Source organism: Centroberyx gerrardi, unplaced genomic scaffold, assembly GCF_048128805.1.
Source record: "Centroberyx gerrardi isolate f3 unplaced genomic scaffold, fCenGer3.hap1.cur.20231027 Scaffold_210, whole genome shotgun sequence".
Taxonomy (NCBI): Eukaryota; Metazoa; Chordata; class Actinopteri; order Beryciformes; family Berycidae; genus Centroberyx; species Centroberyx gerrardi.
Window position 1 is genome coordinate 1 of NW_027605421.1, and position 12,699 is coordinate 12,699.

At 42.6% G+C, this 12,699-nt stretch overlaps 1 protein-coding gene across 1 annotated transcript; it reads right to left on the reverse strand.

The window, feature by feature from the left end:
• Positions 1-5,944: 5,944 nt before the first annotated feature.
• Positions 5,945-12,536, reverse strand: LOC139924220 (inositol 1,4,5-trisphosphate-gated calcium channel ITPR3-like). The gene is made up of 5 exons (XM_078282529.1): positions 12,423-12,536; positions 12,140-12,305; positions 10,102-10,262; positions 9,402-9,563; positions 5,945-6,672 (listed from the first exon to the last, which is right to left on the reverse strand). Exons 1-5 carry the CDS (start codon positions 12,501-12,503, stop codon positions 6,556-6,558), a joined length of 687 nt encoding a protein of 228 aa, XP_078138655.1. The 5' UTR covers positions 12,504-12,536; the 3' UTR covers positions 5,945-6,555.
• Between the last annotated feature and the right edge of the window lie 163 nt (positions 12,537-12,699).

Below are 12,699 nucleotides of genomic sequence, written 5' to 3' on the forward strand. Positions count from 1 at the left end.
CAGCCATTAAAAACGTCCTCCGCCCCGGGCCCTCCGCTCAGCCTGTCGGGGTTTTATTTAGCGGTAAACGACCGGCTTGGCTGAAACATTATCACGCCTATTTACACAGCTACTTACCAAGGCAATAATCATTTGATACGAAAATATTGATTTTTAAAATGATTTTAAAGTAAAAAAAACAAAGCAGCAGAACTGCAAACCATAGCAAACGTAAAAAACAGTCCTGTTATATGAAAAACACGGTCCTGTTTACTCAGAAAATAAACAGACCTCAGCATGCTTTCCACTGGCCAATCAGAATTGAGTATTCAAACGTAGCCATGTAATAAATATTTACATTCATAATATTCCCCATGATGTCACCATGAATTTTCCCCACCAGTAATGGTGCTTTTACAGCACACACAGCTCACTGGCTGTGGCTGGCATTTGATCATAAATCACCTGTTTAATTTATTATAAATCAGCTGTTATTTTTCCTACCAAGATGGGTCGTGTGCAAACATAGCATTTTTGCAAAATATATGGAGACAATATTGGAATGTTTATTAAAAAACTGGATATCAGCCCAGTCAGTGTCCGTTCAGCTCTGATATGATAATGATAGAATTACAGTTTTGAATGATTCCACAGTTTAAAAGCTGCCTCTAAGTATGCAGACTTTAATACCCAGAAAACCCCTCAGTAAAACTGTGATGCTTCATACCAGAGGATACGGGACCACGTTTGCCCCTCCTGCCCCGCCCCCCCCCCCCCCCCCCCCCCCCCCCCCCCCCCCGCCCCCCCCTCCCCCCTCCCTGAAGAGGATCAACATGTTTGGAAGTGATTTTCTCCATCTTTCCTTTCCCTCCTTCCACCATCTGCTGCCAGAAACTCTTTCAGCTTTAGAAGAAGAACCTCTTCCTGTTTTGTGCCGTAAAGCGATCCAGCAGATTTCCCTCCAGATCCACCAGGTGGAGAAACTATGGAGGATGTTTACCGTCATCATACTGATGACTCTACAGTGATGTACTGATGTTGTATTGATGTTAAAACATAGATGGTGGCACTTTAAAAAGACAACAGTTTGAGTTTGACTTCCTCTTGTTGCTGTAATCTTGCTAGGAATTGATTTTATTCTACTGTTGCATTCACTGTAATTCTCCCCGGATCAGAGCGTCACCTAAAGCTCTTCTCTAAATTCTCGGGTTATTCTTTACATGCGTCTCTGTGTTTGTGTCTCACATGCAGCTGCTGCAGCAAACAGCTGGAAGATATTGATCCAATCAGAAAACAATAGCCGGGCTAATCTCCGGCTTAAAGACACTGGCAGGCTGAATGCTTTTAGAATTGACCTTGACTAGTACAACTGGGATCTCACACACACACACACACACACACACACACACACACACACACACACACACAGGAGTTGGTGAGTGGGTTGGTCAGGCAGTAACTAGCGGCGACATTCCACTGTGGCTCCACTGCAAAGCTCCAAAAGCCTGCTGGAAGCCCTGACCCCCGCCCCACACACACACACACACACACTCACACAAGTGCAGAAGCACACGCACACACAGTGAGAAGAATAGTGTGTGTGTGTGTGTGTGTGTGCTTCTGCACTTGTGTGTCTGTGAGTGTGTAATGATCTATAAATATGGTTTATTGTTCTCAGCTCATACCACCGTCTCTGTTAGTTATGTGTGTGTATGTATGTGTGTGCATGTGTGTGTGTGTGTGTGTGCGTGATGTGATGTGATGTGATGTGATGTTATGTATATATGTATGCATGCTAACCTATGAATATGATTCATTGTTCCCAGGTTTCCATAAGAACAGATGATCCCATGGACTCTGCTTGCTGTGGTGTATATGTGTGTGTGTGTGTGTGTGTGTGTGTGTGTGTGTGAGTGTACAGTATGCTGCTGTGTGTGTGTGTGTGTGTGTGTGTGTGTGCCTGCCTCAATCCAGCAGCGATGGACAATAATAGAACAAATAAATAAATTGGTGAAGGCGATCCAGATTTAGCCTGACAGTAGCTCAGCAGGATCAGCTGCAGTATGAGTCCCGGGTTTGACCTCTGACCCCCCCGACACCCCCCAGCCCCCCCCCCCAGCCCCCCCCAGCCCCCCCAGCCCCCCAGCCCCCCCCCCAGCCCCACTGACCATTAGCCTGTGTTAAATACGAGCTGCTGATAGGCTGAGAACGTGTTGTTGACGGTGTGAATACTTCTATAAATACACTGACGAAAGTGTCAGATCTTCTAGAAAGCTCCGTGTGGGACGAGAAAACTCTTGGGAGACACAGAATCATATTATACTCTGACATACTGTGACATACTGTGACACGCTATACTATGACACGCTATGACACGCTATACTCTGACATACTGTGACACGCTATACTATGACACGCTATACTATGACACGCTATACTATGACATACTATGACACGCTATACTATGACACGCTATACTATGACATACTATGACACGCTATACTGAGACATACTATGACACGCTATACTGTGACATACTATGACACGCTATTCTATGACACGCTACACTATGACATACTATGACACGCTATACTGAGACATACTATGACACGCTATACTGTGACATACTATGACACGCTATACTGTGACATACTATGACACGCTATACTGTGACATACTATGACACGCTATACTATGACACGCTATACTATGACACACTATGACACGCTATACTATGACACGCTATACTATGACACGCTATACTATGACATACTGTGACACGCTATACTATGACATACTATGACACGTTATACTATGACACGCTATACTATGACATACTATGACACGCTATACTGTGACATACTATGACACGCTATACTATGACACGCTATACTATGACATACTATGACACGCTATACTATGACACGCTATACTATGACATACTATGACACGCTATACTATGACATACTATGACACGCTATACTGTGACATACTATGACACGCTATACTATGACACGCTATACTATGACATACTATGACACGCTATACTATGACATACTATGACACGTTATACTATGACACGCTATACTATGACACGCTATACTATGACATACTGTGACACGCTATACTATGACATACTATGACACGTTATACTATGACACGCTATACTATGACACGCTATACTATGACATACTGTGACACGCTATACTATGACATACTATGACACGCTATACTATGACATTCTATACTAAAATATGCTGTAGTTTTACATATTATACTATGACAGTTATACTATGACATTCCATACACTATTTTTGATGTACTATATACTATGACATATTATAATATAAAATGCTATACTATCATATTCTCTTTCTGACCTATTATTATTTTGACACACTATTCTATGATAGATTATTCTATGATAGATTATGATATGACATGCTGTACTTAGATGTAAGAAAACTATTATTTACTATACAGTGGTATTGGATATTTGGATATGCTATAGTTATACCATGACATGCTATATACTATGACATACTATACTATTATGTACTATACTATGACATGCTATAGTATGACTTGCTATACTATGTTATGCTATAGTATGGCATACTGAATTAGAAAAGAAGAAATAGAAAGCTCAGAATGTGACCCGGTGCTACACAGCTGTCTGCGTCTTCACACTTTTAAATTGCGAGTAAATTGTGAAAGCCAGCATCCCAAACAAAGAGTGAAAAGCTGTGAGAAACCCCTCTGCAGCCGTCTGACCCGGTGGCTCAACGAGCTGCACGGCTACTGGAAAGTTTGTCCTGGGTTCAAAGGTCAGGCCCGCTTTCCGCTCTCCGGCTGCCAGGAACTTTTGAAAGCCGACATCCCGAGTGAAGATTAGAAAGCTCAGAGAGAAAACCGTGTGCGGCGGGGGGCGATCCGGCGGCTCGGGACGCCGAGCGGCTGCATGGACGTTTTGAGGTTGTGGGTTCAAGCCTGAGTGAATCCTGAAAGCCGACACCCAGAGGAAAGATGACTGTGACACTGTGACACTCTCACCCTGACATTTCATATTAACTCTGTTCTGTCTCCCTCTGCTGGTTTCTACAGAGAATAACAACCAGAAACCAACTGAACCGCTCTGCAGCTCTCCCTCTATTTCACTCTGTGTGTGTGTGTGTGTGTGTGTGTGTGTGTGTGTGTAGGAAATAGTAAAGCAAACTAAAAATGCAGAAAATGTGAAATACAAATGGAGCAAAAATGAATGCAGAGAGATAAGAGAAGTTCGTTGTAAGATTGCATTGTTTTAAGTGACCAATAAGGCTTTGTTTTTTGACAGAAAGAAGAGCTGAAGAGTGACAGACAGGTTTTGATGTCATATTTGTGTTTTTCCAGATATTTCACATCCAGTCCAGAGTCTGTTTTTCACCTAAATGATCACTGGACAACACAAGTCACATGAGTCCTGGCAGTAACAGAAACGTTGTCCTGCAGGTAATCATTTGTTTAATAATTTGTTTCTGAACATACTTATTTGCTGAATCTTGAGTACACAATCAAACTATATATATATGTATGTATATATGTGTGTGTGTGTGTGTGTGTGTGTGTATGTATACATACAGTATATATGTGTGTGTGTCTTGTTTTTATGCTTATGGCCCTGGACCCCCCAAGTCAGTAGTGCCATTTTATAGGTGAAATAGCACTATAACTGCTGCTGTCGGGTCATAACCATATAACTCCAATATTGGTGTTTTTCTTTCTTCTTTCAGTTTCCACAGTCATGTATGTGTTGAGTGAGTTTCATGACCCTTAAAACCTGTTCAGACCCCACTGCAGAATTTCAAAACCACATCAATCAATGAGAAAAGAGGCATTCTCTTCTTCATACATATTTTATTTTTTGAAGATGTGTTCTTCATCTCTCCGTCCGCTGCCTCCCCGCTCTCTCTGTACCCAAATGTTCTAGTTGAACATCAAAAAGGTTTGTGTTAGCAAACGTTAGCTTCTGTTCACAAACCTGAACGCAGCTCATTCATAATCCAGTGTCTGTACTGTACTCGTTTACAGTGTGAACAAAGTGGAGCTCCTCCCTCTATAAATATTACTATTAAACCATAATAACAACATATCTCTAAAAAACTACACTATCTCTGGCCTTACAATAGAAAACACACGATTGGGTTCAATTCACTTTACATTCAAGCAACTGATGAAGAGATTATTGAAAGGTTCAGCAGGAGAAGCGTGTCCCGTCCAGCACTCTGTCGTCTGCATACTGACGCAGAACGGCAATTTCTATTTACATTTCTTTAAACTGATTGTATTTAAAGTGAGTTGATGCCAGGTGTGACACACACATTATTGTCAATATTCTCAACACACACACACATACGCGCACACACTCACTCACACACACAGACACACATGCATACACACACATTCTAGCCTACTCCCTATGATATTGAAATGCTAACCTCTCAACTGAGGCCTTAAAAATCTCCTATCAGCAGATCTGGCTCCATCATGGCGGTTCACTGCAGAAATGTCACAAAACACTCTGAGTTGTAGCTTGAGAAGAGTCAGCTCAGTTAACCTGAACAAACTGTTAGCTAGCTAACTAGCCGGCAAACACACTGATGTTAATGTGAACATGCTAACGCTAGCCGCTACTAGATACGTTAGCTAGTGTGCTAATCAGATGTGTTAACAACAAGACAGTGATGTTAGCTGACCAGATACTATGGTTAGCTAGCTAACAAGCTGACATTATCTAAACACTAAATCAATCACATTAAATTATCAGTTCCCAGTCAAAAACAGCACAGACCTCCAATATGGCCACCAAAGGATGCGTTACATCACATCTGTTAACTATGTATGTGTATATATATGTACAATATATTTTCAACACATCCATATTGTCTGGTCAGAGACGATAGAGCTTGTGTTTCTTTTTAACACACACACACACACACACATACAGTATTGTGTTTTTGATACTTGATAGCAACACATTTGTTTAAAAGAACCACAACATATTAATCCAAGCTAAACTCCTGGCTGTGATGATAACAACAACATGTCTTTTTTAACAGTGTACACTCTGTGTGTCAGATACTAGTGAATCCATCAGTAACTGTAGATCTCACACACTGCGGATGGGCCAGATGATCTTCAGCCTTCTGAGCGCTGATGGCGGTGGGGACTGATGAGGTGTTGACATGGTTTATAGATCTGGTGTTCTGGTGCTGAAAAGCCTTTTACCACAAAAAAAAAAAAAAAAAAAAAACCTGCATAAAAAGCCCCTCCCTCCTGTGGCTTAAAGGGGAAGTACATCAGTCTATCTCTATGTTGTTTTATAGCTCTAGTGTTTTATCTATCCTTATGTTTTGACCATCAGGAGATTTTCTCCTGTGGCATTATGGGACAGTCTATCAGCCTAGCCTTATGGTTTACAGATGTGGTTCTTGTAGTGAACAGTCTATCCATATGTGTGGTAGATCTGCTGGTTCCCTCTTATGGCACTAGATGGATATCTATAAGTCTACAGCTTAAGTGTTAGTCAGCAGTCTATCCTTATGTTTTGTAGATCTGGTGGTTTCCTCCTGCGGCACTAGGGGGCAGCGCAGCGCTGGCTCCCGCCTGGACGTCCACGAAGCCCATCCTCTGCCTCCTCTTCCTCTGCTCCGTCATCTACAGGAAACAGGAAACAGGAAGTCGAGTCAGTCCACACTCTGGGGACGGATGTGGTTTTTTCAACACATCCATGAGTAGTGCTGGGCAGTTCGAGTCTTTTTGGTGATTTGTTCATTTTGGACCAGTACCTCAAAATGAATCGAACTTTCGAGTTTTTTGTGTTTTTTTTAGTTTTTTTTCGGCTCGCTCAACAACGCACCACTTCCTCAAAGAGCGAGTATGAAAGTGAGATGTCTTTGTCTTTGTTTGTGAAGGTGCATGGCGATCACGGACAGTGTTTCTGAGGCTCACTGCAGCGTGTTCGATAATCTACAGAAGCCATTCGTCTCGGTGCGCAGGCTTGAAAGAGAGCGGGTGGAGAAAGGCAACTAGCCCGACTTGTTCAGTGAGCTTTGATGGAAACTCGGAGTGGGAGGAAGCAGTCTGGTCCACTGGAGACTCGGTATGTTTCGAGCTCGAGAATGACTCGTTCAAAATGACTCGTTCAAAATGACTCATTCAAAATGATTTGTTCGTTCTTTTTCATCCAGCACTATCCATGAATCAAAGGTCACACTGAGAAAAGACTTGTGAAGCCTTGATGTATACTATTTTGGCAAGAGTTTCTCAGTATGCTGCCCGATGTTACTAGACATACTGAGATGTCCCATAATGCCTTGCTGCTGCGTAACTTCTGTTGCCATGTGAAAGTGATTGGTGCTGTCAGAGTGCAATTTAAGGACCATAAATAGAAAATAGAATAGAAACTATTTATTTCACTATGAGGGTTCTTGTGTCATCAAATATTAAAACTCTAACGTGTTTTCAGAACAAGTATTTAGTTGTTGAAAATGCGGTTACAGCTACACAGGCCTGCTAGCTTCAGCCTGCTTGTGGTAATTTACCACAGAGATTAGCGATTAGTTAGCCTGCCGTGCTTTTCTTACACTAGCTCATATTTGCTGCTAACAAATCCTTCAGAATGAATATAAATCACTGTATGGTCAGGTGTGTACCGTTACCGCCTCACGACAACAATGGCGTACGTGTTTGTTTCTTTCATCCGGAGCGATGAGGCTCGTCAGCTGTCTGACCGGCTCGGCCTGCAGGGAGGACGCCGCTCCTCGCTCCCCGCCGCGCCTCGCTCCCCGCCGCGCCTCGCTCCGCGCCGGAGGAAGGGACAGGACTTCACTTATCATTTCTCATAGAAGCATTAATTGCTTATATGTGTTACTGATCAAATCAATCTATGCATATTTGTTTGCTGGATTCATATTGTGAATTCTAATCTGATCATGCCATGCAGTCTTTTCATGAATGTCGATTTTTTCTAAAAGTGTTTGGAGGCGTGAAACGATTTGATAGTTCATAACATTTAATTAATACAGTGATATCTTATCTTATCTTATTTAAGTCTCCTGTGACAGGAGAGTAAAGTGCTTTTAGACAGAACAGGCAAATTTAAAAAGCATGCACATCAGCAGCAGTGGCCTGCAGACGTGCGGCAGCGTGCTGAGTGATGAGCAACATGGGTAAAAAGTGGGAGGAGCTACTGCAGCGGTGGAGAGTTAGTAGCTGATGAATTATATTGTTTTAACGGTAAATGAACAAAGGAGGGGAAATGTGTAACAACGTTGTGCAAAAAAGGAAAAATATTTAACCAGAAACAGCAATGACATATCAAGTGCTGATACTTATAATGTAGACTAATATAGCCAAAAGAACAAAGGCTTATAGAATTATGAATAATTTATCAAATTCTCTTATATATTATGTTTACAGAATTGACACTTGGTGCTCTTATAGATGCTCATTGGGAACAGGAATCAAATCTACAGAACACAGAGATATTAGCTGTAAGATTGAAAACCTCCAGTGAGAAAAAAATTAACTTTTGAGATGTAAACACAAAGTCCAAGGCCTCTAAATCCAGTAAGGAGAAGAGACTAACAGCTTGAAATTTAAACAGTCTTTATTATTATGGTTTAGAGGCTCTAAGCCATGATAATTAAATCATAATAATTAGATAATTAAGGATGGATGTGGAGTGTCTACAGGTAAAGACTTCACTGTTTCCTCACTGGAGGTTTTCAGTGTTAGAGCTCGCATCTCAGTTTTCTACACATTTATATATTATGTTATTGACTTCCATCTGTGTTGTTTTATAGCGTATACTTCTTCAGTATACTGCAAACTGAACGGTCTGCTGGTAACAGTATACTGAATCAGTACTTTGCAGTGTATTAGTATGTATGTAGCAGGTTAGCATCTGGTTCTGAACACAGCATTGATCTCCACAGGACATCTGATGTAAAATTATATTAAAGGCGCAATGTGAAGCATTTTTAACCATCAATTTCATATTAATGTTGCTCTCTTGGTCTAATGACTGTAAACCAATGAGAGCGTATTGGAGATGATTGGTCTCCTCTCTCCAGAAGTATTGTTAGTTCTAGTGTTTCTCCACATTAAGACTACATTTCCCATCAGCCCCGTTGCTTCCTGCCCCCCCTCCCCCTCCCTGAAGAGGAGTAATGATTCATTGATGTTAAATGCTACACACTGCACCTTTAAAGAGTAAACCCTATTAACATGACATACATTCTATTTCCATATAAAACCAATCTTCCAAAATTTAGCAGTTTTTACAAAGCTTTATTGCTATGATATTTATTGTTGTACATAGTGTGTGTGTGTGTGTGTGTGTGTGTGTGTGTGTGTGTGTGTGTGTGTGTGTGTGTGTGTACCTGCTCCTTCAGCTCAGTCAGCTGTGTTGTGAGCGTTGTGACGACCTTCATGGTTGAGGCCAGTTTGTCCTGCAGCATCCTCATCTCGTTCTGCTCGCCGTCGCCCTCGGTTACCACCAGAGACATCGCCTGCATCCGCGGAAACCAGTCCAGGTTGTTATTCTGAAACACACACACACACAAAGATGCACACACACACACGCACACATTAATAAGTGGTTAGCGAAGGAAAAGTCTATCTTTTTGTGTACTTGTACTTTTTGGAGTATTTTTTAAAGTCAGTAATGTGACTTTCCCTCTGAGGACATTTTAAATCAGACGCTTTTTACTTTTACTGAAGGAGATTTTTACACCAGAACTTTTACTTCTACTGCAGTAAAACTATCAGTACTTCTACTGGAGTAGGACTTTCTCATACTCTTTCCACCACAGATCATCACTTATGGACCTGAGAAAGTTTTTGTGTAGCTTCACCTGAACTACAGTGTTGGTTTATTTTCAAAGTGTTCTCACACTGCCCATGTTTAGTTTTAGAACGTTGTTTAGCTGCGGCCAATCAGATGATCTTAAATTCAGTCCCAGGTAACATTAAAAAGGTCTTAAAGTCTTAAATATGGCTTTCTGAAACCTTCAGATGTTCTGGTGTGTGTGTGTGTGTGTGTGTGTGTGTGTGTGTGTGTGTGTGTGTGTGTGTGTGTACCTTGATCATGTGTGCTACGTAGCTCTCAGGTCCGGTGTAGTCGGTCTTGTTTTTCTCTCGCACCAGAACGATGAAGTACAGGTAGTTCCAGATGTTGTGCTCCAGCTTGATGTGTTCTTCAAACGAAACCGTCTTGTTGTCAAACTTGTCTCTCTCCAGACCTGCAGGAACCAGCAGAACCAGCAGAACCAGTCACTCAGGTAACCAGTCAGTTAGTTAACAGAACTAAACCAGTAAAAACATGTTCTCCTCCTGTAGGCCGAGGGAAAAGGAGACAGACTCGGTTTAGTTTATTGACTTGTTGGTTAGTTGGAAGGTTAGCTGACTCATCATCTAGTTCTATAAGTTATATAAAGGCAAAATGACTTGTTAGTTAGTTGGTTAGTCAGTCAGTTAGTTAATAAGTCAGCTTCTCTGTCTGTTGGTTAGCTAATTGGTCAGTTACTTGGTCAGTCAAGTAGTCAGTTAGTCACTGGTTGATCCACCAAAACAGTCAGACACTCAGTTAGTCAATCCGTCGATTAATTAGTCAGTTAGTTTTTAGTTAGGCAATTAGTTATTCAGCCAATCAGTCATTGGGTTAGCTAGTTATTCATCAGCTGGTCAGTCAGTTAAACAGTCAGTTAAACAGTCAGTCAGTTAAACAGTCAGTCAGTCAGACCCATCACAAAAAAGCAGGTTGCCTTCAGTCAGTCAGTGAACCAGTCAGTCAGTGAACCAGTCAGTCAGTGAACCAGTCAGTCAGTCAGTCAGTCAGACCCACCACAGATGAAGCAGGTTGTCTTCAGCCAGTCAGTCAGTTAGTTAGTCAGTTAGTCAGTTAGTCAGTCAGTGAACCAGTCAGTCAGTCAGTCAGTGAACCAGTCAGTCAGTCAGTGAACCAGTCAGTCAGTCAGTCAGTCAGTGAACCAGTCAGTCAGTCAGTCAGTGAACCAGTCAGTCAGTCAGTCAGTCAGTCAGTGAACCAGTCAGTCAGTCAGTCAGTCAGTCAGTCAGTCAGTGAACCAGTCAGTCAGTCAGTCAGTGAACCAGTCAGTCAGTCAGTGAACCAGTCAGTCAGTCAGTGAACCAGTCAGTCAGTCAGTGAACCAGTCAGTCAGTCAGTCAGTCAGTGAACCAGTCAGTCAGTCAGTGAACCAGTCAGTCAGTCAGTCAGTGAACCAGTCAGTCAGTCAGTCAGTGAACCAGTCAGTCAGTCAGTGAACCAGTCAGTCAGTGAACCAGTCAGTCAGTCAGTGAACCAGTCAGTCAGTCAGTCAGTCAGTCAGTGAACCAGTCAGTCAGTCAGTCAGTCAGTGAACCAGTCAGTCAGTCAGTCAGTCAGTGAACCAGTCAGTCAGTCAGTCAGTCAGTCAGTGAACCAGTCAGTCAGTCAGTCAGTCAGTCAGTCAGTCAGTGAACCAGTCAGTCAGTCAGTGAACCAGTCAGTCAGTCAGTCAGTCAGTGAACCAGTCAGTCAGTCAGTCAGTCAGTCAGTGAACCAGTCAGTCAGTCAGTCAGTCAGTGAACCAGTCAGTCAGTCAGTGAACCAGTCAGTCAGTCAGTCAGTGAACCAGTCAGTCAGTCAGTGAACCAGTCAGTCAGTCAGTAAGTCAGTGAACCAGTCAGTCAGTCAGTCAGTGAACCAGTCAGTCAGTCAGTGAACCAGTCAGTCAGTGAACCAGTCAGTCAGTCAGTGAACCAGTCAGTCAGTCAGTCAGTCAGTCAGTGAACCAGTCAGTCAGTCAGTCAGTCAGTCAGTCAGTGAACCAGTCAGTCAGTCAGTCAGTCAGTGAACCAGTCAGTCAGTCAGTCAGTCAGTGAACCAGTCAGTCAGTCAGTCAGTCAGTGAACCAGTCAGTCAGTCAGTGAACCAGTCAGTCAGTCAGTCAGTCAGTGAACCAGTCAGTCAGTCAGTCAGTCAGTCAGTGAACCAGTCAGTCAGTCAGTCAGTCAGTGAACCAGTCAGTCAGTCAGTGAACCAGTCAGTCAGTCAGTCAGTCAGTGAACCAGTCAGTCAGTCAGTGAACCAGTCAGTCAGTCAGTCAGTCAGACCCACCACAGATGAAGCAGGTTGTCTTCAGGACTTCCTCCTTCTTCTGCTTCTCGCTCCTCAGGTCGGCGAACGTGTCGATGATGACTCCGAAGATCAGGTTCAGAACGATGATGATGACGATGAAGTAAAACAGCAGGTCATACACAACCCGCGCCGGGAAGAGGGGCTCCTGCACACACACACACACACACACACACACACACACACACACACACAGATACATGTGTTTAGAGTCTCAACGTAAGAACAGTCATAGATAGAACGATAGATATTTAGTTTTCTTTACGTTCTTGGATGGTTTTCGCAGAACGTCTCCCACTCCTCCTCCGTTCCTCAGTCCGTGGTTCAGCACAGTCACAATACACATCAGCAGAGTGTCGCACGCCCGCTCCGAGTTCGACTCATCTACACACACACACACACACACACACACACGGCCATCGTTACCATCAGTATGCATATAAAGTGTGATTTTCAGCCATCAATATCAAAGAAATGCTCTCTATCTAAATGTAACTAACTCAGTATTCTTTCATTTGATTTTACGCATATACACTGTGGAA

Bases quoted from the DNA above. Each gene is read 5' to 3' on its own strand.
- LOC139924220 (XM_078282529.1), bottom strand. From the start codon at position 12,503: ATGTGTATTGTGACTGTGCTGAACCACGGACTGAGGAACGGAGGAGGA. The intron at 12,306-12,422 runs GTAAAGAAAACT...GTGTGTGTGCAG, and splicing joins TGCGAAAACCATCCAAGAAC to GAGCCCCTCTTCCCGGCGCG. The intron at 6,673-9,401 runs GTACACACACAC...TGTTTCCTGTAG, and splicing joins TGACTGAGCTGAAGGAGCAG to ATGACGGAGCAGAGGAAGAG.